The 24,413-nt window shown below is 47.0% G+C and overlaps 1 protein-coding gene across 1 annotated transcript in view; it reads left to right on the top strand.

Moving 5' to 3' along the window:
- Positions 1 to 693: 693 nt before the first annotated feature.
- CHCHD3 (coiled-coil-helix-coiled-coil-helix domain containing 3) overlaps positions 694 to 24,413 on the top strand; it is a 258,007-nt gene continuing 234,287 nt past the window's right edge. Inside the window, exon 1 of the mRNA XM_075345348.1 lies at positions 694 to 878. Within this exon, the coding sequence (XP_075201463.1) occupies positions 798 to 878 (81 nt within the window). The 5' untranslated portion in view covers positions 694 to 797. The remainder of the gene's footprint in view (positions 879 to 24,413) is intronic.

Below are 24,413 nucleotides of genomic sequence, written 5' to 3'. Positions count from 1 at the left end.
CAGATTATGTGACAGTGTGGCAGTGTATAGCAGAGTGTATAGCAGATTATGTGACAGAGTGTGACACATAGTGTATGGCAGACTGTAAAGCAGATTATGTGACAGTGTATAGCAGTAAGTGTAATACATTGTATATAGCAGAGTGTATAGCAGTGTATGGCAGTGTATATAGCAGAGTGTGACAGTGTATATGGCAGAGAGTATATGGCAGAGAGTATATGGCAGAGAGTATACGGCAGAGAGTATACGGCAGAGAGTATATGGCAGAGAGTATACGGCAGAGAGTATACGGCAGAGAGTATATGGCAGAGAGTATACGGCAGAGAGTATATGGCAGAGAGTATACGGCAGAGAGTATACGGCAGAGAGTATACGGCAGAGAGTATACGGCAGAGAGTATATGGCAGAGAGTATATGGCAGAGAGTATATGGCAGAGAGTATACGGCAGAGAGTATACGGCAGAGAGTATACGGCAGAGAGTATACGGCAGAGAGTATACGGCAGAGTGTATACGGCAGAGAGTATACGGCAGAGTGTATGGCAGACTACTCCACTCTCACACGCCGAGAAATGAATGACACTTTCCAACCCAGAGAAACTTTCCGCCTCAAAGTTGTCCGGTCTTCCCCTAACCAATGAACGGCCGAGATCATGACTTGTAGGCGTGGCATCGTGACCAGTGACCAATCCGCGGCGTTGTAGTTGCTGAGCGGCTGCCGGCTGGGTGCCCTTGTTGCGGCCTGTGCTGTGTGCCGGCCGCTGTCCCGGGGAGAGTGCCTGTCAGGCGGACTGTGTCATGGGAGGCACCGGCAGCACGAGGAGAGTCTCCTTCGAGGCGGACGAGAATGATAACATCACCGTGGTTAAAGGAATCCGGGTGAGTTCTGGCGAGAGCGCGCCAAGGGCGTCACACAGGGCACGGGGCTGTGACACTACTGTATGTCCCAGGCCTTATTTACCTGCCAGCCTGTGTACCGCTGTGCCCATGTGCTGCTGTGCAGCTGAGAGGCACTTTACGGCTGCTCCTCCTCTTTGCTTGTCCGCCTGTCAATGCAATAAACTCCCCTCATCTCCTTTGGGGATCTGTTATATTCCTACTTCCCGTTATGTGGGGGCTGTTAGTGCAGCAGGAGGGGTAACAGGCGCTACAGGGAGACCCTCTGCGGGACTGAAGGTGAAGTTCTACTTAAGGGCCCTTTTGTGACCTTCCTCAAGGTTGTCTGCGGCACCTAATCCATATCCGCTGTATATACTACTCACAAAACGTTAGGGATATTTGGCTTTCGGGTGAAATTTCAGGATGATTCTATAATGACCTCTAACCTTTTCAGGTGTACTTATTGTGACCTCTAATCTTTTGGATGCACGTGTCAGTGTTTTATTACTTTGTGCACAACTTGCTGTTTTCTAACAAGGAGCTCAATGGCAGAATTCACAACAGGTGTTCGATCCATGAATCGCCCAATAAATTTCAGGGTTCAATTAGAATTATGTATCAGTCCTCCTCATCATGTTCACATTTTGACAACATGAGATCAAGGCGACACCTAACAAGTGATCAACAGTACCTCACTTTACAAGGCTTCAAGCAGGATGTTCTCAGACAGAAGTGGTCACTGAGCTTAGAGTGTCATCTGTAGGTTGCAACAGAGATACAGAGAGACTGGAAGAGTCACAGAAAGAAGTGGGCGTCCTTTGCCACATCTCACAATGATGAGCACTTCATTGTGCACAATGCTCTTCGGAACACATGATAAATACCGCACAACTCCAGGCACCTTTTAAGGGAGGAGAGAGGCACCCAAATGTCAGGTCAGACCATTCGAAACTGCTTATATCAGCATGATCTACCTGCTGGATGACCTGCAAGGGTACCTGACCACACCACCAGGCACAGGCGTCATATACTCTGGATGAGGGACCAGTGGACCTCAGTGCTGTTCACTGATAAAGTTGATTCACGCTGAGTAGAAATGATGGCCGCCAGCGATGTTACAGCGGCTCAAGGTGAGCACTTTGCATCAGCCACTGTTACCAGATGAGTCTTTGGTGGTGGTGTTAGTGTGGGCAGGTGTGTCAAATCAATACAGAACTGCCCTGCACTTTGTGAATGGTACAGTGACAAGCCCCTACTGCTTGAATAACACCATTAATTCAGTCATTTTACCTCTGCATGAACATCACAGGCCTAATTTCATCTTCATGGATGACCATGCTCCAGCTCATCAAGGTTGTATCATTAGGGAATGGCTGCTGGACACTGAGGAACCTCAAATGGAGTGACCAGTACTTCCTCCAGACCTGAATCCCATAGAAAACCTATGTAATAATTTGGATTGCCGTCTACAGATTCGTAACTCTGCACCCCAGAATCTCAATGACCTGAGGGCCGCTCTTCAAGAAGATGCCATGCCTCAGCAGACAAGAACTCTACATGTGAGCAGCATAAGACGTCGTTATCCAGCTGATTGATGCTCAAGGTCACATGACAAGTTGAGATATTGACATTTTTATGGGTATACGCACCACTGTTGTTGGATTTTGTTTCAATAAAGATTTGAGGCGAGGAAATCCACATTGCACGGTTCTACTTGCAAACCATACTTTCTTGATAAAATATCACTGTAGTGTGAACGTTTTCCGTTTTACATAAATTTCATTCAAAAGCCAAATATTCCTAACTTTTTGTGAATAGTGTATTTTCAATGTGAACAAAATGCTCCGTATCAGTGTGGACTTCAAGTCCATTGGAGCTGTGCGTGCTCAGACAGCCATATAGTTATGCGTTTGGAGCAACAAAGTTATTTAGGTGTCCAAATGAAAATTAATAAAACATTCATTATTTTATTATTATTTTACTTAAATAACACCATTTATTCCATAGCACTTTACAGACGTGATCATCACTGTCTCCATTGGGGCTCCCAATCTAAATTCCCAATCAGTATGTCTTTGTAGGATTGGAGGAAACTGAACAACACCCTCAGAAACTCGGGGAGAACATACAAACTCCTTGCAGAGCTTTCTGTCCCCCTTGTTTTGGTGATGCCTGACTTGTGTGATATGTCACCATGTTTTTAGGTAACCTCACCTTCCTTAGCAAATTAAAAGCGATCAAAGTGTCATATGTACCCTCAAATACTGTCAAGGAAAATGTCAGCTCGTCACAGAAAATAAGCCCCCACACAGCTCCATTGATTAAGGTTTCCAGGTAATTTTTATACCCCACAATGATCGCTGTATAAACAGAACCAATATAACAATGCAGAATTGCATATTTTTCACCACACTTGGATTTTTTCCTATAATTCAATTCATTGTATAGTAAAAATGAATATTGTCATAGAAAACTACAGTTTTTTTTAAAAAAGCCCATATATACCGTATTTTTCGCTTTATAAGACGCATCCCCAAATTTGGTGAAGGAAAAGGGAAAAAATTGTTTTTTTAATGTTAAATGGGGTCTGTCTTATAATGCCAGTGTCAGTCTAACAAAATCATATAGGGTATATGTCCCTCATAGCCCCCCCATCTTAAAATTATCCCCCTTAATTTAGATATTGCCCCCTTATATTGAATATAGCCCCTTTGTGCTGGCACACGTCCCCCTGTTGCTGGCACACGTCCCCTATGGATGGCACACGTCCCCTATTGATGGCACATGTCCCCCTGTGCTGCCCATGGCAGCACAGGGGGACGTGTGTCATCCATAGGGGACCAAGGGCAGCACAGGGGGACGTGTGCCATCCATAGTGGGGCCATGGGCAGCACGGGCACGTGTGCCATCCATAGGGGACGTGTGGCATCTATAGGGGACGTGTGGGTAGGCACATATAATATGCGCCGCTCCCCCAGCCCATCACCGCGGTGCGGTTTCAGCACCACGGTAATGGACAGCGGCAGTGCATATTATATGAGCGGGAGCAGGAGATCTCCCGCTGCCTCCTGCAGCCTTCACCAGCCTGCCTCAGCCTCCAGCACCGCTCCAGAGCTTCCCCCACCTCCCCTGGGCCCTGCATTGTATAATTCGTATATTCGGATTATAAGACGCACGCCCTACTTTCCCCCAAAATTTGGGGGAACAAAAGTGCGCCTTATAAAGCAAAAAATATGGTAGTTATAGAAAATAAAATTATGGCCTTTGGAAGATGAGTAAGAAAAAACAAATGTGCAAAGATGAAAAATTGCCAGGGAGTGAAAGGGTTAAATCTAGGCATGGTGTCTGGTTTATATTGGGTGTTAACCCCTATATAACCTTGGACACACTGGTATGCCTTTGATGCGATTTCTCACGCCGAGTTCGCATCTTTGCCTGCACATGTCAGCTGATCTGCCCAGCCGACATGTGCCTCTAACAGCCAGCTAATGTTAACTAGTTAAATCCCGCTGTGAATCTTTGACAGCGGGATTTAACATGTGCCAGCGGGGAGTGCGTCATTCCTAGTTTCCATAGGCATCCCCAGGATGTAATCGCAGGGCACCGATGGGTTGTCATGACAGCCGAGGGTCAGTTTGTGCACCCCATAGCTGTGATCACAGGAATTTCGTCAATGCCGACTGCGAGTCGGCGTCCCAGGAGATTGTGATTTCTGCTGTACAGAGCGGTACTGATGTTGATCCACTGCTCTGTACGGCACAAGCGATTGAATGATTGCACCTTCAAATCCCATAAGGGGACTAGTAAAAACAGGAAATTAAAAAAAAAATATAAAAAGTTCACATCACCCCCCTCCTTCAATACACAAGTGCATCTCAATAAATTAGAATATCATCAAAAAGTTAATTTATTTCAGAAATTCAATACGAAAAGGTAGATGCACATATTATATAGTTATTACAAACAGTGATCTATTCCTATACATTATATAGAGTCATTACACACAGTGATCTATTTCAAGTGTTTATTTCTGTTAATGTTGATGATTATGGCTTACAGCCAATGAAAATCCAAAAGTCATTATCTCAGAAAATTATAATATTATATAAGACCAACTGAAAAAATGATTTTTAACTCAGAAATGTTGGCGCCTACTGAAAAGTCTGTACAGTAAATGCACTCAATACTTGGTCGGGGCTCCTTTTGCATGAATTACTGCATCAATGCGGCGTGGCATGGAGGAGATCAGCCTGTGGCACTGCTGAGGTGTTATGGAAGCCCAGGTTGCTTTGATAGCAGCCTTCAGCTCGTCTGCATTGTTGGGTCTGGTGTCTCTCATCTTCCTCTTGGCAATACCCCATTGATTCTCTATGGGGTTTAGGTCAGGCAGGTTTGCTGGCCAATCAAGCACAGTGATACTGTGGTTATTAAACCAGGTATTGATACTTTTAGCAGCATGGACAGGTGCCAAGTCCTACTGGAAAATGAAATTTCCATCTCGATAAAGCTTGTCGGCAGAGGGAAGCATGAAGTGCTCTAAAATGTCCTGGTAGATGGCTGCGTTGACTTTGGTCTTGATAAATCACAGTGGACCTACACCAGCAGATGACATGGCTCCACAAACCATCACTGATTGTGGAAACTTCATACTAGATCTCAAGCAGCTTGGATTGTGGCCTCTCCACTCTTCCTCCAGACTCTGGGACCTTGATTTCCAAATGAAATGCAAAATTTACTTTCCTCTGAAACAACACCTTGGACCACTGAGCAACAGTCCAGTTCTTTTTCTCCTTGGCCCAGGTATGAGGCTTCTGGCGTTGTCTGTTGGTCAAGAGTGGCTTGATACAGGGAATGCGACAGTTGTAGCCCATGTCCTGGATACGTCTGTGTGTGGTGGCTTTTGAAGCACTGACTCCAGCAGCGTCCACTGCTTGTGAATTTCCACCAAATATTTGGATGGCCTTTTCTTAACAATCCTATCAAGGCTGCGATTATCCCAGTTGCTTGTTAACCTTTTTCTACCACACTTTTTCCTGCCACTCAACTTTCTATTAATATGCTTGGATACAGCACTCTGTGAACAGCCAGCTTCTTTAGCAATGACCTTTTGTGGCTCACCCTCCTTGCGGAGTGTGTCAATGACTGCCTTCTGGACATCTGTCAAGTCAGCAGTCTTCCCCATGATAGTGATCAAGGACGATGTGACGTCCGAAACGCGTCTTCTGTGTGGTTTGCACCATGCCATAATTTTGGCTGTTTTACTGATGCTTCAATAAAGATACGAAATACGTCTTCTATTTTACAATCGGACTGGATGCTGGAATATTTCTCTATCCTCTGTTTGCACTAAGGAGTGGCCGCCTTTCCGTGAACAGTCTCTGACTCCATATGGTGAGCTTTATACTTTTTTTTTTTTTTTATTCCCCATTATAGTGTAGCCTACTGAACCAGACTAAGGGACAATTTTAAACGCTTAGGAAGCCTTTGCAGTTGTTTTGTGTAATTATTCTAATTTTCTGAGATGACTTTTGGGTTTTCATTGGCTGTAAGCCATAATCATCAACATTAACAGAAATAAACACTTGAAATAGATCACTCTTTGTAATGACTCTATATAATATATTCTTTTCCTTTTTTGTATTGAATTACTGAAATAAATGAACTAAATTCTACTTTATTGAGATGCACTTGTATTTGGTATCACTACTTTCAGAAATGTTGATATATAAAATAAATTAATTTGATCAATTAATGGCATAACTCCAGATTTATTATTTTTTTTTGGCCGCCATAACAGTGCAATAAAATGTAAGACACAATCAAAATATCGTATCTACGCCAAAAATTGTATCAGTTAAAACATCAGCTCGGCGCAAAAACGTTATGAGTCTTGGAAAATGGTGACAAAAGCTCCATTTTTTTTTTTTTTTTTTGACATCTGAGTTCTTTTTTCACCAATTAAATAAAAAAAACCCCTACGTTTTAATATGTACAAACTCGTACTGACCTTGGGAATTATACTGTCAGTTCAGTTTTACCATATAGTGAACATGATAAATAAAACCCCCCAAAAAATGTGGAATTGCACCTTTTTTTTTTTTTTTTTGCATTTTTCCAGTACACTATGTGGTAAAATGAGTGAGTTCATTCAAAACGTACAACTCATTCCTCAAAAAATAGGCCCTCATACGGCAATGTTGACAGCAAGAAAAAGAAAGGGAAGAAAAAACAAAAATGGAAAATCGTCGGGTGGTGAAGAGGTTAAGGTGATTGTCAACTATTTCACAAATCCTTTGAATTTTCCCTATGGGCCTAAATGAAATAATACAAGTAAAGTTTCCTCCTGCAGTGGTGCTGTTCTTGAGCTTGTGCTGTGTCCTGCGCTGCACCAATCTCGTGACACAGATCCCTGCAGACAACCAGATGAGCTGCGGCCTTCCCAGTCCCAGAGTAAACATTGACCTTGTTACAGGGAGACTGGCGGATTAGGATAAAGGTGTTGTATATCCCAATCGCCAGACAGGATCCACCTTGCTCCAAGATGTTAAAGGAGCTGCTGGCAACTCGTAGGTTAGGTGGATAATACAATGCTTGGTGGCTCCTAAATAATATGAACCTGACCCGAGTTAAACGTCACTCGGATCAGGACTATTGTGAACCCTGTTCACGCCACAGGGTCCACACATTCAAACCAGGAACTAAACTAGGAACTCCCCTATTAGCACTACAGGGGTCCTGGGGAACACTGTCCGTGTGCGTAAGGGGAACACTGGGACAGTTGGCGCAGCAGCCAACTCCACTGGGCTGCTACAACAGGACTGGAGCAATAGGAGGGGAAGCGTTGCAGCTGACCCTAACGTGCTGAGCCACAAATCTTGGCATGACAGCCACCGGACCGGCCTAACCCTACCAACTCTTCCTGAACTACTGGGTGTTGGCGATTATGTGGCTCTATCATGTACAAGTGAAAAGAGCAAGTGCAAGTGAAGACTGCGCACAGTTGTGTGGTCTCAACGCCCTTTTATCAACTAGGGTCCGCTCCAAACCCAGGGTGAGCCACAATGGCACCTACAGGGGCCAATAGCGGAGTGCCACATCATCAGTGACGTCACCAGCGACCTATGCAAAACCGCCACATCGCTGATGACACAATGGCAGCACCGCCCCAAACACCCAACCAGTCATCGTCTCATGACCAGTGATGGGGTGCCAGGTCATAGGGGCTTAATAATAGGATAAAGAGTTGCACATCAGTCACAATGTATAAGGGAATAATGAAAATTAGAACTGCTATTGGAATACTAGACTGAAAAATACAATGGACTATCTGAAAAAAGTGAAAAACATGAAAATGGAATGTGCATAACTGCTATGAATAATAGGAATGAGAGATGTTTAGCCATTGTATTGATCAATGCAAAGGAGCGTTTGGTTTTGGGGCTCCTTTACTTTGATCAATACAATGGCTAAACATCTCGCATTCCTCATTTCGGGCGGCACGGTGGCTCAGTGGTTAGCACTGCAGTCTTGCAGCGCTGGGTTCCTGGGTTCTAGTCCCACCCAGGACACCATCTGCAAGGAGTTTGTATGTTCTCCCAGTGTTTGCGTGGGTTTCCTCCGGGTACTCTGGTTTCCTTCCACACTCCAAAAACATACTGATAGGGAATTTAGATTGTGAGCCCTAATGGGGACAGTATTGCCAATGTATGTAAAGCGCTGTGGAATTAATAGCGCTATATAAATGAATAAATATTATTATTCCTATTATTCATAGCAATTATGCACATACCTTTTTCATGTTTTTCACTTTTTTCAGATAGTCCATTGTATTTTTCAGTCTAGTATTCCTATAGCAGTTCTGATTTTCATTATTCCCCTATACATTGTGACTGGTTTTAACTCTTTATCCTATTATTTAGTTGTATATTTTTGGGTCTTGCACCTTGGTCAGACTATGGTGTTCCAGACGTCCATTCTTTAATTAGGTCATAGGGGCTGGCCTCTGTGAGCCAGTCCGGAGTGACCACATCATCAGGACACCTGACCCTATCCAGCCTATCAGGGCCTGCCACCTCATGGAGGTGCCCAGTGAAGTCCTTGCCGGACTTAAGGCCACTTTACATCGCTGCCGATCGCACCCGCCCCCGTCGGTTGTGCGTCACGGGCAAGTCGCTGCCTGTGGCGCACAATATCGTTAATCCCCGTCACACATACTTACCTGCCTAGTGACGTCACTGTGGCCGGCGAACCGCTTCCTTTCTAAGGGGGCGGTTCGTGCGGTGTCACACGGCAGCTGTCCAATAGAAGCAGAGGGGCAGAGAGCAGCCGAAAGAAAAACAAGCCCACCTCGTTGCCGTAGGACGCAAGTACGGTGTTGTTCGTCGTCCCTGGGGTGTCACACGCAGCGATGTGTGCTGTCTCAGGAACGATGAACAACCTGCGTCTTGCAACAGCAACGATAGTTGGAATTAGAACGACGTGGCAACGATCAACGATTAGGTGAGTAATTTTGATCGTTAGCGGTTATTCGTACGTTTCACACGCAAAGCGTCGCTAACGAGGCCGGATGTGTGTCACGAATTTCGTGACCCCAACGACATCTCGTTAGCGATGTTGTTGCGTGTAAAGCCCCCTTTAGCCTCCAATGCACTAAGTTCCTGAGCATGCTCAGTAGGCTGAACCACAGACTTTGTCTCATTTTTGAGACAGTCAGCCTGAGCAAGCTCAGTAGGCACAACACAAGACTTGGATACAGAACGGAGTCCAAGTACCTGAGCAAAGAGGCTTTTCGCACTAAGTGTGGGAGCATGCTCAGTAGCCTGAACTGAGAACTTCGCCTCAGAAATGGCACTATGAGGCTGAGCATGTTCACCAAGCGAAACACTGGACTTGCATTCACGCTCATGCGCTCTAGCCGCCTCTCCACACTTGGTAGTGGAGGATGAAGCAGCCAGCTGGACGACCCGAGGCACAGCTAAAAAAAGCGGCCGGCGCCTGGGCGTTGCAGGAACCACAGCAGGCTGCTTGCAGCTAAGTCGGTGCTGATTTGTAACAGACCCCTTACTACTATTGACATATATCGCCTATCCATAGGTTACGTGAAAAACGTCTGATTGTTGGCAGTCTGTCACAGAGGATGAACTTCATCTATAACATATCCTGTGAATGGTTTACAAAAAACCCCCAAAACCTTTCAATGACACTATGGGGATTCTGGACAGCAGAGAGGTAGGTCTGAGTGTCATTGCCATTCAGATAATGCTGGAAGCCATGGGACCTTGAGTTGTCGCAGGCTAAATATTTAGATGGAGAAGAGAAATGTTCCAGGACAGAAACATAAGGGATACAGACAGAGAGCGGGTTGGGATGATCAGGTATTTTGAGAATGGGAGATGGTAAATGTGTGGTTAGAAAGGTATGAGGAGATCCTGGAGTGGGCTGGTCTTTGACACCAAGGGAAGAGAGGACCTGTAGTAAGAGGCAGTGGTCAACCGTGTCAAAGGCAAAGGACAGGTTTACAAGGAGGAGTATAGAAAATTGTCTATTAGCTTCAGCGGTAAGATCTTGATCATTTTATTTAGGGTAGTTTAACTTGAGTGGTGGGGATGGAAGCCGCACTGTAAGATTTTGGAGAAATTTGGATGACTTGGGAGGAAAGTTCAATGTAGACATGACGTTGAAGGAGTTTTGAGGCGAGCAAGAGTAGCGATATAGGGCGATAGGTGAATGTAGAGGTTGCATATTACGTACTCCTTGTTGGCTAAATTTGCTTCTCAAAAATGCCAAGAGGAGTGTTTTTACCTTGCTGTTCAAAAGGGCATTTCACCAAATTGTTCATGTTTTAACTGTACACACAATAGACTCTGCCCAGCAGAATAAAACACTTATTTTTTTTTTTATTTTTTTACTAGTCCGTTGCGGAGATATTAATGATCAAAGGTATTTGGTACCAAATAAAACCTGTTTGTCCAAGTGGTTGTTATCAGAGAGATTTCATTGGGTGCGTTTACTTCTTTGCCTGTATGATGCTAACCAATAATAAGTTGGCAATAAAACACTGGGGAAAGAAGAACATGCTCCACATTAGCTTAGAGCAAGTTTATGAGTGTGATGTATGACAGACAGCCCTGATCTTTTGGTCTAGCCTCCTGCATGATTAGAAAGTACAGATGACTAGATGTGGCGTATTTCGGTCGTGGGTGGTACGTCGAAATGAAACCTCTACCTAGTGACATGCTTTGATGATGAGTGTGGACTGCAGGTGCACTGTTCAATTTATGTTATAATTTAAAGGTTGTTGTAGTGATGGAAGATGGTTTTATTCTTTCCTCTGTATTGTTCTTGCGGGGAAATGAACTGTTATATGTAATATGTGTTTAATTGGTTAATAAAAATGAACCTGATTTTGTCACATTCTAAACCATTCTATGAGCTCTTTTCCTCTTATAGAACTGCCAGCTCTGCTGTACTGCCCTTCCCCCCACACTGCCTGTTCAGAGATTGGTCAGTAATCACAGTTATGTCTTTTGTGCTCAAGGCAACTTGTACTCACTCTGCAGCAAGATTAGAGCTATTCCAAGATGTCATTACATCTCACAAACAAGTAGCCCTGAACAGGCAGGTTACACTTGTGTGAGATGTAATTACAGTCTGGTCTTGATGCAGAGCTAGTTACTCTGAGCACAACTGACATTAGTGATTACTGACGTATCTCTGGACAGAGATTGTGGGGGGAGGGGCAGTACAGCAGAGCTGACAGTGCTATGAGAGGAGAGCTGAAGGGTTTGTAATATGTCTCAGCTAACCTCAGCTGCACTGCCCCGCACACTGAGTCATGGAGGAGGTTAGACTAGGAGACAAAGCCTGTATCATCACATATCTATCTATCTATCTATCTATCCATCCTTTATCTATTTATCTATCTATTTCTACCTCTATCTATCTATCTATCTATCTATCTATCTATCTATCTATCTATCTATCTATCTATCTGTCTATCTATCTATCCCTCTGTCTATCCCTCTGTCTATCCCTCTGTCTATCCCTCTGTCTATCCCTCTGTCTATCCCTCTGTCTATCCCTCTGTCTATCCCTCTGTCTATCCCTCTGTCTATCCCTCTGTCTATCCCTCTGTCTATCATCTAATCAAATCAGCTTTATTGGCAGGACCAAATACAAATTAGTTTTGCCAAAGGAAGTGTACATTAGGGACTGGGACTGTGGGGATGGTGGGTGGGGACTGTAGGAAGGATGGATGGGGCACATGCAGGGTGGGGACTGTGGGGGCACATCTTTGGTGGGGGCTATGGAAGTCCATGTCTTATGATGGGGCATATCCAGGGTGGGGACTGTAGTAAGGATGGATGGGACACATGCAGGGTGGGGACTGTAGGTAGGATGGATGGGGCACATCTAGGGTGGGGACGTTGGGGGCTATGGAAGTCCATGGCTTATCATAGTTCTCTTTCTCGAAGTCTATGACATTCGGTCACATACCGCGCTGCTTTCTTCACTGCGCTCTCTTCTTCCCCCAGCAGGATATATGTTTTCTCTTCCTCCTTCATGGAGCTGAAATCCGGGAAGAGATGGGAGAGTCTCCTGAAGTGAGTGTCCCTCACTGCTGAGTACTTGGTGCAGTGTAGCAGGAAGTGGGTTTCATCCTCCAGGGCCTCTAGGTCACAGTGTTGGCACAGTCTGTCCTCCCTGGGCTTGTAGCTCTGCTTGTGTCGACCGGATTCGATGGCTAGACTGTGGGCACTGAGTCTATATCTGCTCAGGGTTCTGCGGTCTCTGGGATCTGGGAGTTTTTCCAGATATGGGGCCAGTCTGTAGTCTCGCTGTAGACTCTGGTACGTGGTCAGTTTCTGTGAGGTGTTAATGTCGGTCCTCCAGTCACTCACATACCTCTCCTGGCCCTCGTCTACCATCTTCCTGATTCTGGTTCTTGTCAGGCTGCTGTGATTGGTCATTTTGTCCAGTTGGGTTTGGGAGAGCTGTGCCAGGGGTCCTGGTTCATCTGGACCACGTATATACTGTATATCAGAGCTTTGTGGTGATGGGAGCTTGGATTGCTACTCTGTAGGTGAGCCCGAAATGATAGTGACCTCTTCAGAGCTGCTAGGTATAGATGGAATCTGCCTAGCTTGGCCCGACAGGCACTGTTGGTAGTGCTTCGATGGACCTGGAGAAGGTGCTTACAAAATTCCAGGTGAAATACTTCTGTTGGGCTGGAATCCCACCTTGACCAATCTGGGTAAGTGTGAGGGCCCCAGACTTGACTGCTGTACAGGAGGATTGGGGTGATGATGAAATCGAAGATTTTTAGCTAGACCCTCACTGGAGGCTTCAGATCATACAGTTTCCTTCGGATGGCATAAAAGGGTTTCCAGGCCTTGTTTTTCAGGGTCTCTATGTCTTGTTTGAAGCTCCCTGACTGGTCAATTTCCAGGCCCAAGTATGTGTATTTGTCCGTTCCTGTTAGGCTACTTTCACACATCCGGTTTGAGCAGTGCGGCTTAATCCGGCTGTGAAACCTATGCAACGGATGCGGCGAAAACACCGCATCCTTTGCATAAGTTTTTACATGCGGCCCGTCCGTTTTTTTCCGGCTGCGGCACGCTACTGAGCATGCGCAGTGGAAGAAACTGCATGCGGCGGCCGTATGCGGTTTTTGCCGCATCCGGCGTCCATAGGCATGCATTGAAAAATGTGCCGCAGCGGCCGGATGCGGCGCGATGCGTTTTTTTGCCGGAGCAAAAAAACGTGCCAGGGAACGTTCCATCCGGCCGCCGCATCTGCTAAATCTGCCGCATGCGGCAAAAACCGGACGGAACGCAAGCCCATGCGGCACAATGCGGCGCCAATGCAAGTCAATGCTGGAAAAAAAGAAACTGGCGGCAAAAAAAAAACGGTTTAGTTTTTTCAGCAGAGCACTGGATTGTGCCGCACTGCTACAGCCGGATGTGTGAAAGTAGCCTTAGAGTACAGCTGTTTAGGACAAATGAAGGATGTTGGTCAAATCTTTTTTCTCTTCTTGAACACCATGATTCTATCTATCTATCTATATCTATATCTATATCTATCTATCTATATCTATCTATCTATCCATTCATCTATCTGTCTAATATGTTTCTATATGTGTCATGTTTATGTATTTCTGCACATATGTGTATATGTTGTACGTGTATTTATCTGTATACATCCTTGTATTCACCTAATATGCTCATATTATTTCAGCTCCATTACAAGTGTGAGAGAGGCCGGATGTGGTGAAGTCACATGTGACCATATAGGTGAATACATTCATATATAGAAGTCTCTTACTCACTTTTTTTATTGAATGGAGTGTGTCTGTGCATGTAATGTAGTGTGAATGTATTTATATACTCACCTAATGCCGCTCTTCTACTTTCCTGAGTGCAATCACCACTCTCCGGTATCTCGGGTCACACTACACTCTGAGCCAGAAGTCTTTAACAATTAAAGCCTATAGAGCCTCTTTCTAATGCTCCATAGACTTCCATTGTATTTCAGGTCCTGCAGAGCAGTGTAACCCGCAGATACTGGAGGGCAGGGACGTCACTGAGAAGAGGAGCAGAACAGCGCTGGACACTGGAAATACTGGAGAGTGGCGACATCAGTGAGGAAAGGAGCAGAACAGCGCTGGTCACCAGAGAGAGCGACGGTAGGTGAGTATATTATGACACTACATGCATATACACATATTCCATCAGTAAACAAATTAGTGAAACCTTCTTTAGTGGTGTTTATGGTGCAGCTGTTTTTTCTTGTATTTCCTCTGTTTCTCTTCTGTACCCTCCTGTGGTATAGAGCGCTGCTTACAAGGAACCTGACAGCAGATGCATGACTCCCATTGATCGAGCAGCCTGTATCAGACATCACATCTATCCGACTAGTATTTCATGTGGCTCAGTCCCTGACAACTATTAATGTTTTTCTCTGAATCTCCACAGCGTTTTAGGGTCATACACACCTGATCATACAGCCACTGCCTGGTACAGGCTGCCCACGGCTCATGGGTATCAGCTGTCAGGATCACACATGCCTGGCTGTAATCATACAGCCACTCTCTGGCATACGCTGCCCACGGCTCATGGGTATAAGCTGTCAGGATCACACATGCCTGGCTGTGATCATACAGCCACTGCCTGGTACAGGCTGGCCACGGCTCATGGGTATCAGCTGTCAGGATCACACATGCCTGGCTGTAATCATACAGCCACTCTCTGGCATACGCTGCCCACGGCTCATGGGTATAAGCTGTCAGGATCACACATGCCTGGCTGTGATCATACAGCCACTCCCTGGCATACGCTGCCCACGGCCCACGGGTATCAGCTGTCAGGTTCCCTTTATAGGAGTTGTGTGAAATAATACATGCACTGTAAAGAAACTGTCTGGCAAAAGGATCTAATGGGGGTCACATTTTGTAAAACTAACAAAATAAATTATTCACCCTTGCTGTCACCTCCTGGATCCTGCACCGGCTGTCCTGTGGTCTGTGCAGCATTAATTATCTCCCCGCTCTACCAGACACAGGACCGCTGCAGTTTGTGATCAGCTTCAGCGGTCAGGAGACTTAAAGGGAATGTATCGTCAAAAAAAAAATTTCAATAACTGAAAAAATGTAAAGTAATAATGTTTTAATGTTTTGTTTAAATATTATTATTTGTTTTTAATTGAGCAAAATATAAAACATTTTTAAAAAGTTTCATATTTTCCACTGTTAAACACTAGGGGGAGCAGTTGCTGAGATCCTACAGAAATCCCACTGTAAAAAAAAGCTCACATTACATATGCAGTAAAGTGGGCGGAGTCTGCTCTCCTGTGTGTGATGGCACGCCTCCCCCCTTCAATCTGATTGTTTACAACCGATAACAGAGAATGACATGTAGGGACACAGTGCACTGCCATTTTGTTGATGACCACAAATGTCTAAAGTGTCACCAAGGACAGCAGGAGTATCACACAGGATAGGATTAGATACACGGCTCAGCAGACAGTATCACACAGGAGAGGATTAGATACACAGCTCAGCAGACCATATCACACAGCAGAGGATTAGATACACAGCTTTGCAGACATCACACAGGATAGGATTAGATACACAGCTCAGCAGACAGTATCACACGATAGGATTAGATACAAAGCCCTGCAGACAGTATCACACAGGAGAGGATTAGATACACAGCCGTGCAGACAGTATCACACAGGAGAGGATTAGATACACAGCTCAGCAGACCATATCACACAGCAGAGGATTAGATACACAGCTTTGCAGACATCACACAGGATAGGATTAGATACACAGCTCAGCAGACAGTATCACACGATAGGATTAGATACAAAGCCCTGCAGACAGTATCACACAGGAGAGGATTAGATACACAGCCGTGCAGACAGTATCACACAGGAGAGGATTAGATACACAGCTGTGCAGACAGTATCACACAGGAGAGGATTAGATACACTGCTCAGCAGACAGTATCACACAACATAGGATTAGATACCACAGCTCAGCAGACAGTATCACACGATAGGATTAGATACACAGCTCAGCAGACAGTATCACACGATAGGATTAGATACACAGCTGTGCAGACAGTATCACACAGGATAGGATTAGATACACAACCCTGCAGACAGTATCACCGGTACACACACAAGTACTCACATGCAGTGGCGCACACACACATCACCCCTGATGGGGACCTTGTGCCACACACAGCAGCGGCGGGCAGAGCTGGGGGAGCTGCGGCGGCGGGCAGAGCTGGGAGAGCTGTGGCAGCGGGCAGAGCGGGGGGAGCAGCGGCGGCGGACAGAGCGGGGGCTTGGGAGAACGGAGGGAGGGGGGTGTCTTTGGAGACCGTAACGGTGGGGGGGAGGGGTGGCGTCAGTAGCTGGGGCAGAGCAGGGGCTGGGGAGAAGAGGGCGATGGGATGTCATCAGAGACTGTAACAAGGGGAGGGGAGGGGAGCGGCCCGTACTCACACATCCTGGCGGTTGACAGGGGTAAAGTGGAGCAAACAGCACATGCTGTGAGCTCCACAATAATGGCGCTGATCTCCTCCCTCTGCTGTGATCTGGACAGCCCAGGGGGTGCGTCCAAGTCACAGCAGACACCCACTATAACGTTAGTGAATGGGGTTGGATCCCGACCACTGGTCTCTATGCACAAGGGCTGTCATAAAGGAATGAGTTACTGTCGTTAACGCACAGCAAATCCAGCATGGCAGCCCCCAGTGCCTCCAGTAAAATAAGAATTAAATAAAAACTAAATAAGCTGCGATTTTTCATTTTGTATTAGAAATACTTGATTTCATAATCACTATTTTTAATACAAAAATAAAAAACCGCGATACCTTCCCTTTAAACTGCAGGTATCACAAGCTGCAGCGATCCTCTGTCCCATAGAACGGTGACATAATTAATGCTGGCACAGAGCACAGGACGGCCTGCGCTGGATCCAGGAGGTGACAGCAGGTGAGTACAATTTAGGCTGGTTTCACACTACGTCTTTTTAACATCCGTTGAAAACGTTTTTTTAGCGGACAAGCGGATCCAGTGCAAATGCGTTTTCATTTCAATGCATTTGCAATGGACTCGCGTTAACATCCGTTCACCTGCGTTTGCCTGCGTTATAGTGAGGATCCAGTGACTTGCAGTTTTTTAACATGTTTCAAAAACGCTACTTGTAGCGTTTTTGAGCTCCGTCCAAATACTGCAAATTGCTGGATCCTGACTAAACAGCACGTGAACGCAGGTGAACGCTGGCGTGCTGATAGACAGGATCCTGCTTTTGTACTGAGCATGCCCAGAAAGTACTGAGCATGCCCAGAACCAGTCTCGCGTGATCTGTCTATCTCTCTACTCCCTCCCTCACCCTCTCTCTATCTCTGTCTTTCCCCCTTCCTCCCTCCCTCCCTCTCCCCCGCCTGAGAGCTGCGGACACTCGTAACCAAGGTAAATATCGCGTAACCACTTCTCTTAGTTACCCGATGTTTACGTTGGTTACGCGTGCAGGCAGCCCTGCTCCTAGCAGCTGCAGACACTCGTAACCAAGATAAATATCGGGTATCCAAGGCCGATGTTTACCTTGGTTACCAGCGTCTGCAGCTGTCAGAAGCCTCCTCCCAGTCTAGTTCCCCTCACTCCCGATCACATGACTCCAATGCCCGCCCCTAAACATCCAGTGCAGGATCCTGCAAAATAACAGATGCGTTTGCATACGTTATTTGCTGTAAAAGCAGGATCCGTACTTCCGCTAAAATAACGTTTTCAACGGATGTTAAAAAGGCGTAGTGTGAAACCAGCCTTATTTTGTTATTTTTACAGAATCTGGCCTCCAGGTAATGACCTTTGTCTGGACAATCCCTTTAATAAACTATAATCCTCATCTTTCTTGCACCTGACAGCTTTAGTGGTGCATTCCCTGATACCTGTTTACAGTGGCTGCAGACATCACAGCCCAGGTGCCTCATGTGTCCGCTGCAGACAATCACTGGTTTCAGACTCTTGTGCCGTATACCACTGACAAGCTGCAAAACACACAGGGTGTCCAGTTTGTGCCATCTCCAATGTAAATAGAAGCATTTGAGACAGCGCTGAAGCTGCAGCAGATAGAAGGGTGGCAGGACTGTGCTGTGTTATAGTCAGATGGTAAATATGGAGCTTATTTATTGTTTAGATTTGATAGCTGTGTCGTGAACTAGGAAAAAACAGTAGAACCTATATGTATATATCATTTTGTTGTGGTATGAAGGAGGAAGGGGGGGCCAAAAAGATTTCTTGCACAGGGGCCCCCTGCAGTCTGTGTCCGCCCCTGCCCACACCCCTCTGCTACTGTGACGTACCACAGGTCCAGAGCTGCATCTACAGACTAACTGCTGGCTGGAAGAGCGAGCTTGAGACTAAAGGGCCATTTACACACTGCGACATCGCTAACGATATATCGTCGGGGTCACTGTGTTTGTGACGTACATCCGGCGTCGTTAGCGACATCGCAGCGTGTGAGACCTATGAGTGACCTTAAACGATCGCAAAAGAGACAAAAATCGTTTGTCTCTCAGAGGTCGTTCACTTACCATTTATTGTTGTCTGGTCAGTAGCGATGTTGTTTGTCGTTCCCGAGGCAGCACATGTGTAACACCTATGTGTGACACCGCAGGAACGAGGAACAATATCGCACCTGCGGCCGCCTGTAATGAGGAAGGAAGGAGGTGGGCGGAATGTTGCAGGGCGGTGTGTGTGTATGGCGTCTGTGGTGACACCTGGGTAGGTTATTATACCTATACTTTGTCCTGGGTGCTCCCGCTATTCTTCACATATGACGGGCATGGACAATATGGTTGACCTGTCAGTAAAGGGGGCTTTACACGCTGCGACATCGCTAATGCGGAGTCGTTGGGGTCACGGAATTTGTGACGCACATCCGGCCGCATTAGTGATGTTGTTGCTGAGTGTGACACCGATGAGCGATTTTGCATCGTTGCAAAAACGTGCAAAATCGCTCATCGGTGACATGGGGGTCCATTCTCGAATATCGTTACTGCAGCAGTAACGATGTAGTTCGTCGCTCCTGCGGCAGCACACATCGCTATGTGTGACGCTGCAGGAACGAGGAAGCTCTCCCTACCTGCCTCCCGGCCGCTATGAGGAAGGAAGGAGGTGGGCGGGATGTTATGTCCTGCTCATCTCTGCCCCTCCGCTTCTATTGGGCGGCGGTTAAGTGACGCAGCTGTGACGTCGCTGTGACGCCGCACGGACCGCCCCCTTAGAAAGGAGGCGGTTCGCCGGTCACAGCGACGTCGCCGGGCAGGTAATTATGTGTGACATGTCTGGGCGATGTTGTTCGGTACAGGCAGCGATCTGCCCGTGTCGCACAACAGATGGGGGCGGGTACCCACGCTAGCGATATCGATACCGATATCGCAGCGTGTAAAGTAGCCTTAAGTTACCTTATAAGCTGAAACACAGCTTTTCATCAGTTACCTGATCTGTGACATTTGCTACTAATGTTGTTGTGATTTATACGTGTTGGCAATCATACCACCTCTGTTTAACTAGATATAATCATGTTTGCAGTTATATGCTAACCTTTAGTTGTGCAACATGCCTGTTTACTGACAGGGTGATTTACATTCCATCAATGAAGATTTGTGAGGATTATTTCTGATATATTGCTGTCTCCCCCAGACGCTGACTTTTTCAGACACACCCCCCTGCAGTTTCATGCAGTTTTTATCTATGCACATTTTTGTACCTTATTCTGTCCCAATTGTATCTTTGTAATATCATGCTTAAAATTTTGTATGAAATAAAATGTATATTTTATCAGAAATGTATACAGTCTCGGTATTATATGAGAATATGAAAAAACATATGCGCCTTCTCCCCTGCAGATCCCATCCCATATGCCCCTTCTCCCCTGCAGATCCCATCCCATATGCTCCTTCTCCCCTGCAGATCTCATCCCATATGCTCCTTCTCCCCTGCAGATCCCATCCCATATGCTCCTTCTCCCCTGCAGATCCCATCCCATATGCTCCTTCTCCCTTGCAGATCTCATCCCATATGCTCCTTCTCCCCTGCAGATCCCATCCCATATGCTCCTTCTCCCTTGCAGATCTCATCCCATATGCTCCTTCTCCCTTGCAGATCTCTTCCCATATGCTCCTTCTCCCCTGCAGATCCCATCCCATATGCTCCTTCTCCCTGCAGATCCCATCCCATATGCTCCTTCTCCTCTGCAGATCCCATCCCATATGCTCCTTCTCCCCTGCAGATCCCATCCCATATGCCCGTTCTCCCTTGCAGATCCCATCCCATATGCTCCTTCTCCCTTGCAGATCTCATCCCATATGCGCCTTCTCCCTTGCAGATCTCCTCCCATATGCTCCTTCTCCCCTGCAGATCTCATCCCATATGCCCCTTCTCCCCTGCAGATCTCATCCCATATGCTCCTTCTCCCTTGCAGATCTCATCCCATATGCTCCTTCTCCCTTGCAGATCTCATCCCATGTGCTCCTTCTCCCTTGCAGATCTCATCCCATATGCTCCTTCTCCCTTGCAGATCTCATCCCATATGCTCCTCCCCTGCAGATCCCATCCCATATGCTCCTTCTCCCTTGCAGATCTCATCCCATAGGCTCCTTCTCCCCTGCAGATCCTGTCCCATATGGCCCCTCTCCCCATATAGTTCCCATCTTAATGTGGCTCCTCTCCCTGCTCCCCTGTATCTTCGGCTCTGAGCGCTTACCTGCTCCAAGCACAAGCAGGCTCTCCTCTGTCTTCCACGACGCTGACAGACGGCAGTAGGAGGAGCGACCTCCTCACGCTGCCGTGCCATCTCTGCAGCGTCAGCGCGTCTCTGCACGCCGGGTCAGGGAGCAGACAGGCTCCACTGAACCCGAAAGTGCGGCGCGGAGGTACGGCATTCATTTGTGCTAGTGTCTTAAAGAGACACTAACACAAATGAATGCAGGGAACCGGATCGCCGCATCTGTTTCTTGCCGGTTCTGGGAACCAGCTGCTATTTTAACAGCCGGTTCTCCAGAACCGGCTGGATCCCACCCCTGCCTCTATCTATCTATCTATCCCTCTATCTATCCCTCTATCTATCCCTCTATCTATCCCTCTATCTATCCCTCTATCTATCCCTCTATCTATCCCTCTATCTATCCCTCTATCTATCCCTCTATCTATCCCTCTATCTATCCCTCTATCTATCCCTCTATCTATCCCTCTATCTATCCCTCTATCTATCCCTCTATCTATCCCTCTATCTATCCCTCTATCTATCCCTCTATCTATCCCTCTATCTATCCCTCTATCTATCCCTCTATCTATCCCTCTATCTATCCCTCTATCTATCCCTCTATCTATCCCTCTATCTATCCCTCTATCTATCCCTCTATCTATCCCTCTATCTATCCCTCTATCTATCCCTCTATCTATCCCTCTATCTATCCCTCTATCTATCCCTCTATCTATCCCTCTATCTATCCCTCTATCTATCCCTCCATCTAGCCCTCCATCTAGCCCTCCATCTAGCCCTCCATCTAGCCCTCCATCTAGCCCTCCATCTAGCCCTCCATCTAGCCCTCCATCTAGCCCTCCATCTAGCCCTCCATCTAGCCCTCCATCTAGCCCTCCATCTAGCCCTCCATCTAGCCCTCCATCTAGCCCTCCATCTAGCCCTCCATCTAGCCCTCCATCTAGCCCTCCATCTAGCCCTCCATCTAGCCCTCCATCTAGCCCTCCATCTAGCCCTCCATCTAGCCCTCCATCTAGCCCTCCATCTAGCCCTCCATCTAGCCCTCCATCTAGCCCTCCATCTAGCCCTCCATCTAGCCCTCCATCTAGCCCTCCATCTAGCCCTCCATCTAGCCCTCCATCTAGCCCTCCATCTAGCCCTCCATCTAGCCCTCCATCTAGCCCTCCATCTAGCCCTCCATCTAGCCCTCCATCTAGCCCTCCATCTAGCCCTCCATCTAGCCCTCCATCTAGCCCTCCATCTAGCCCTCCATCTATCCCTCCATCTAGCCCTCCATCCATCTATCCCTCCATCCATCTATCCCTCCATCCATCTATCCCTCCATCCCTCTATCCCTCTATCCCTCTATCCCTCTATCCCTCTATCCCTCTATCCATCTATCCCTCTATCCATCTATCCCTCTATCCCTCTATCCATCTATCCCTCTATCCCTCTATCCCTCTATCCCTCTATCCCTCTATCCCTCTATCCATCTATCCCTCTATCTATCTATCCCTCTATCTATCTATCCCTCTATCTATCTATCCCTCTATCTATCTATCCATCTATCTATCTATCTATCTATCTATCTATCTATCCCTCTATCTATCCCTCTATCTATCCCTCTATCTATCCCTCTATCTATCCCTCTATCCATCTATCCCTCTATCTATCTATCCCTCTATCTATCTATCCATCTATCCATCTATCCATCTATCTATCTATCTATCTATCCCTCTATCTATCTATCTATCCCTCTATCTATCCCTCTATCTATCCCTCTAATCAAATCAAATAAGCTTTATTGGCAGAACCAAATACAAATTAGTTTTGCCAAAGCAAGTGTACATTAGGGACTGGGACTGTGGGGATGGTGGGTGGGGACTGCAGGAAAGATGGATGGGGCACATCCAGGGTGGGGACTGTGGGGGCACATCTAGGGTGGGGGCTATGGAAGTCCATGGCTTAGGCTATGTGCGCATGTTGCGTAATTACATGCAGTTACGCTGCGCTTTGTAGCTCAGCGTAACTGCATGCGTCCTGCGTCCCCTGCATAATCTATGAAGATTATGCAGGAGCCGTGCGCGCGTGGCGTTTTAGAGCGCAGCACTTCGGCTGCTGCCCAAAGCGCGCGTTCTAAGAAGTGACATGTCACTTCTTTTGTGCGTATTGGTTGTAATGTCGGTCTCTCTCTCTGTCTGTCTGTCGGTCTCTGTGTCTCCCTATCGTCGGTCTCTATCTCTCTCTATCGGTCTATCCCTCTCCCCCCTCTCTCATACTCACCGATCAGCCGCACGGCTGTCACACTGTTCCAGCGGCTTCTCCTGCTTTTGAAAAAGCCGGCCGCCCATTATTCAATCTCGTATTCCCTGCTTTCCCCGCCCATCGGCGCCTATGATTGGTTGCAGTCAGACACGCCCCCATGCTGAGTGACAGCTGTCTGTCTGCAACCAATCATAGCCGCCGGTGGGCGGATCTATGTAGTGCAGTAAAATAAATAAATAAATAATTAAAAAAAAAACGGCGTGCGGTCACCCCCAATTTTGATACCAGCCAGGGTAAAGCCACACGGCTGAAGGCTGGTATTCTCAGGATGGGGAGCCCCACGTTCTGGGGAGCCCCTCAGCCTAAAAATATCAGCCAGCAGCCGCCCGGAATTGCCGCATGGATTAGATGCGACAGTCCTGGGACTGTACCTGGCTCATTCAGAACTGCCCTGGTGCGGTGGCAATCTGGGTAATAAGGAGTTAATGGCAGCCCATAGCTGCTACTAAGTCCTAGTTAATTGTTGCAGGCGTCTATGAGACACCCCCAATGATTAACCTGGTGAAAGTAAATAAACACATACACCCGAAAAATCCTTTATTTGAAATAAAAGACAAAAAACACCCTCTTTCACCACTTTATTAAAGTCCCCAAATACCCCTCCAGGTCCGGCGTAATCCACGAGGTCCCACGACACATCCAGCTCTGCTACATGAAGCTGACCGGAGCGGCAGTACAACACCGCCGCTCCTGTCCGCTCCATGTAGAAACTGAAGGGAATCGCGCTGTCAGCGGGGACGTCATTGAGGTAATGCCGGTGTGTGTGTGTGTGCGGGGATGATGTGGGCTGTAGTGTCAGGATGTGTGCGGGGCTGTCGGGCTGTGTGCGGGGCTGTCGGGCTGTGTGCGGGGCTGTCGGGCTGTGTGCGGGGCTGTCGGGCTGTGTGCGGGGCTGTCGGGCTGTGTGCGGGGCTGTCGGGCTGTGTGCGGGGCTG

The sequence above is a fragment of the Anomaloglossus baeobatrachus genome, chromosome 4 (genome assembly GCF_048569485.1).
Source record: "Anomaloglossus baeobatrachus isolate aAnoBae1 chromosome 4, aAnoBae1.hap1, whole genome shotgun sequence".
Taxonomy (NCBI): Eukaryota; Metazoa; Chordata; class Amphibia; order Anura; family Aromobatidae; genus Anomaloglossus; species Anomaloglossus baeobatrachus.
The sequence above is the reverse complement of the archived record's forward strand: the minus strand, read 5'-3'. Positions and strand labels throughout refer to the sequence as shown.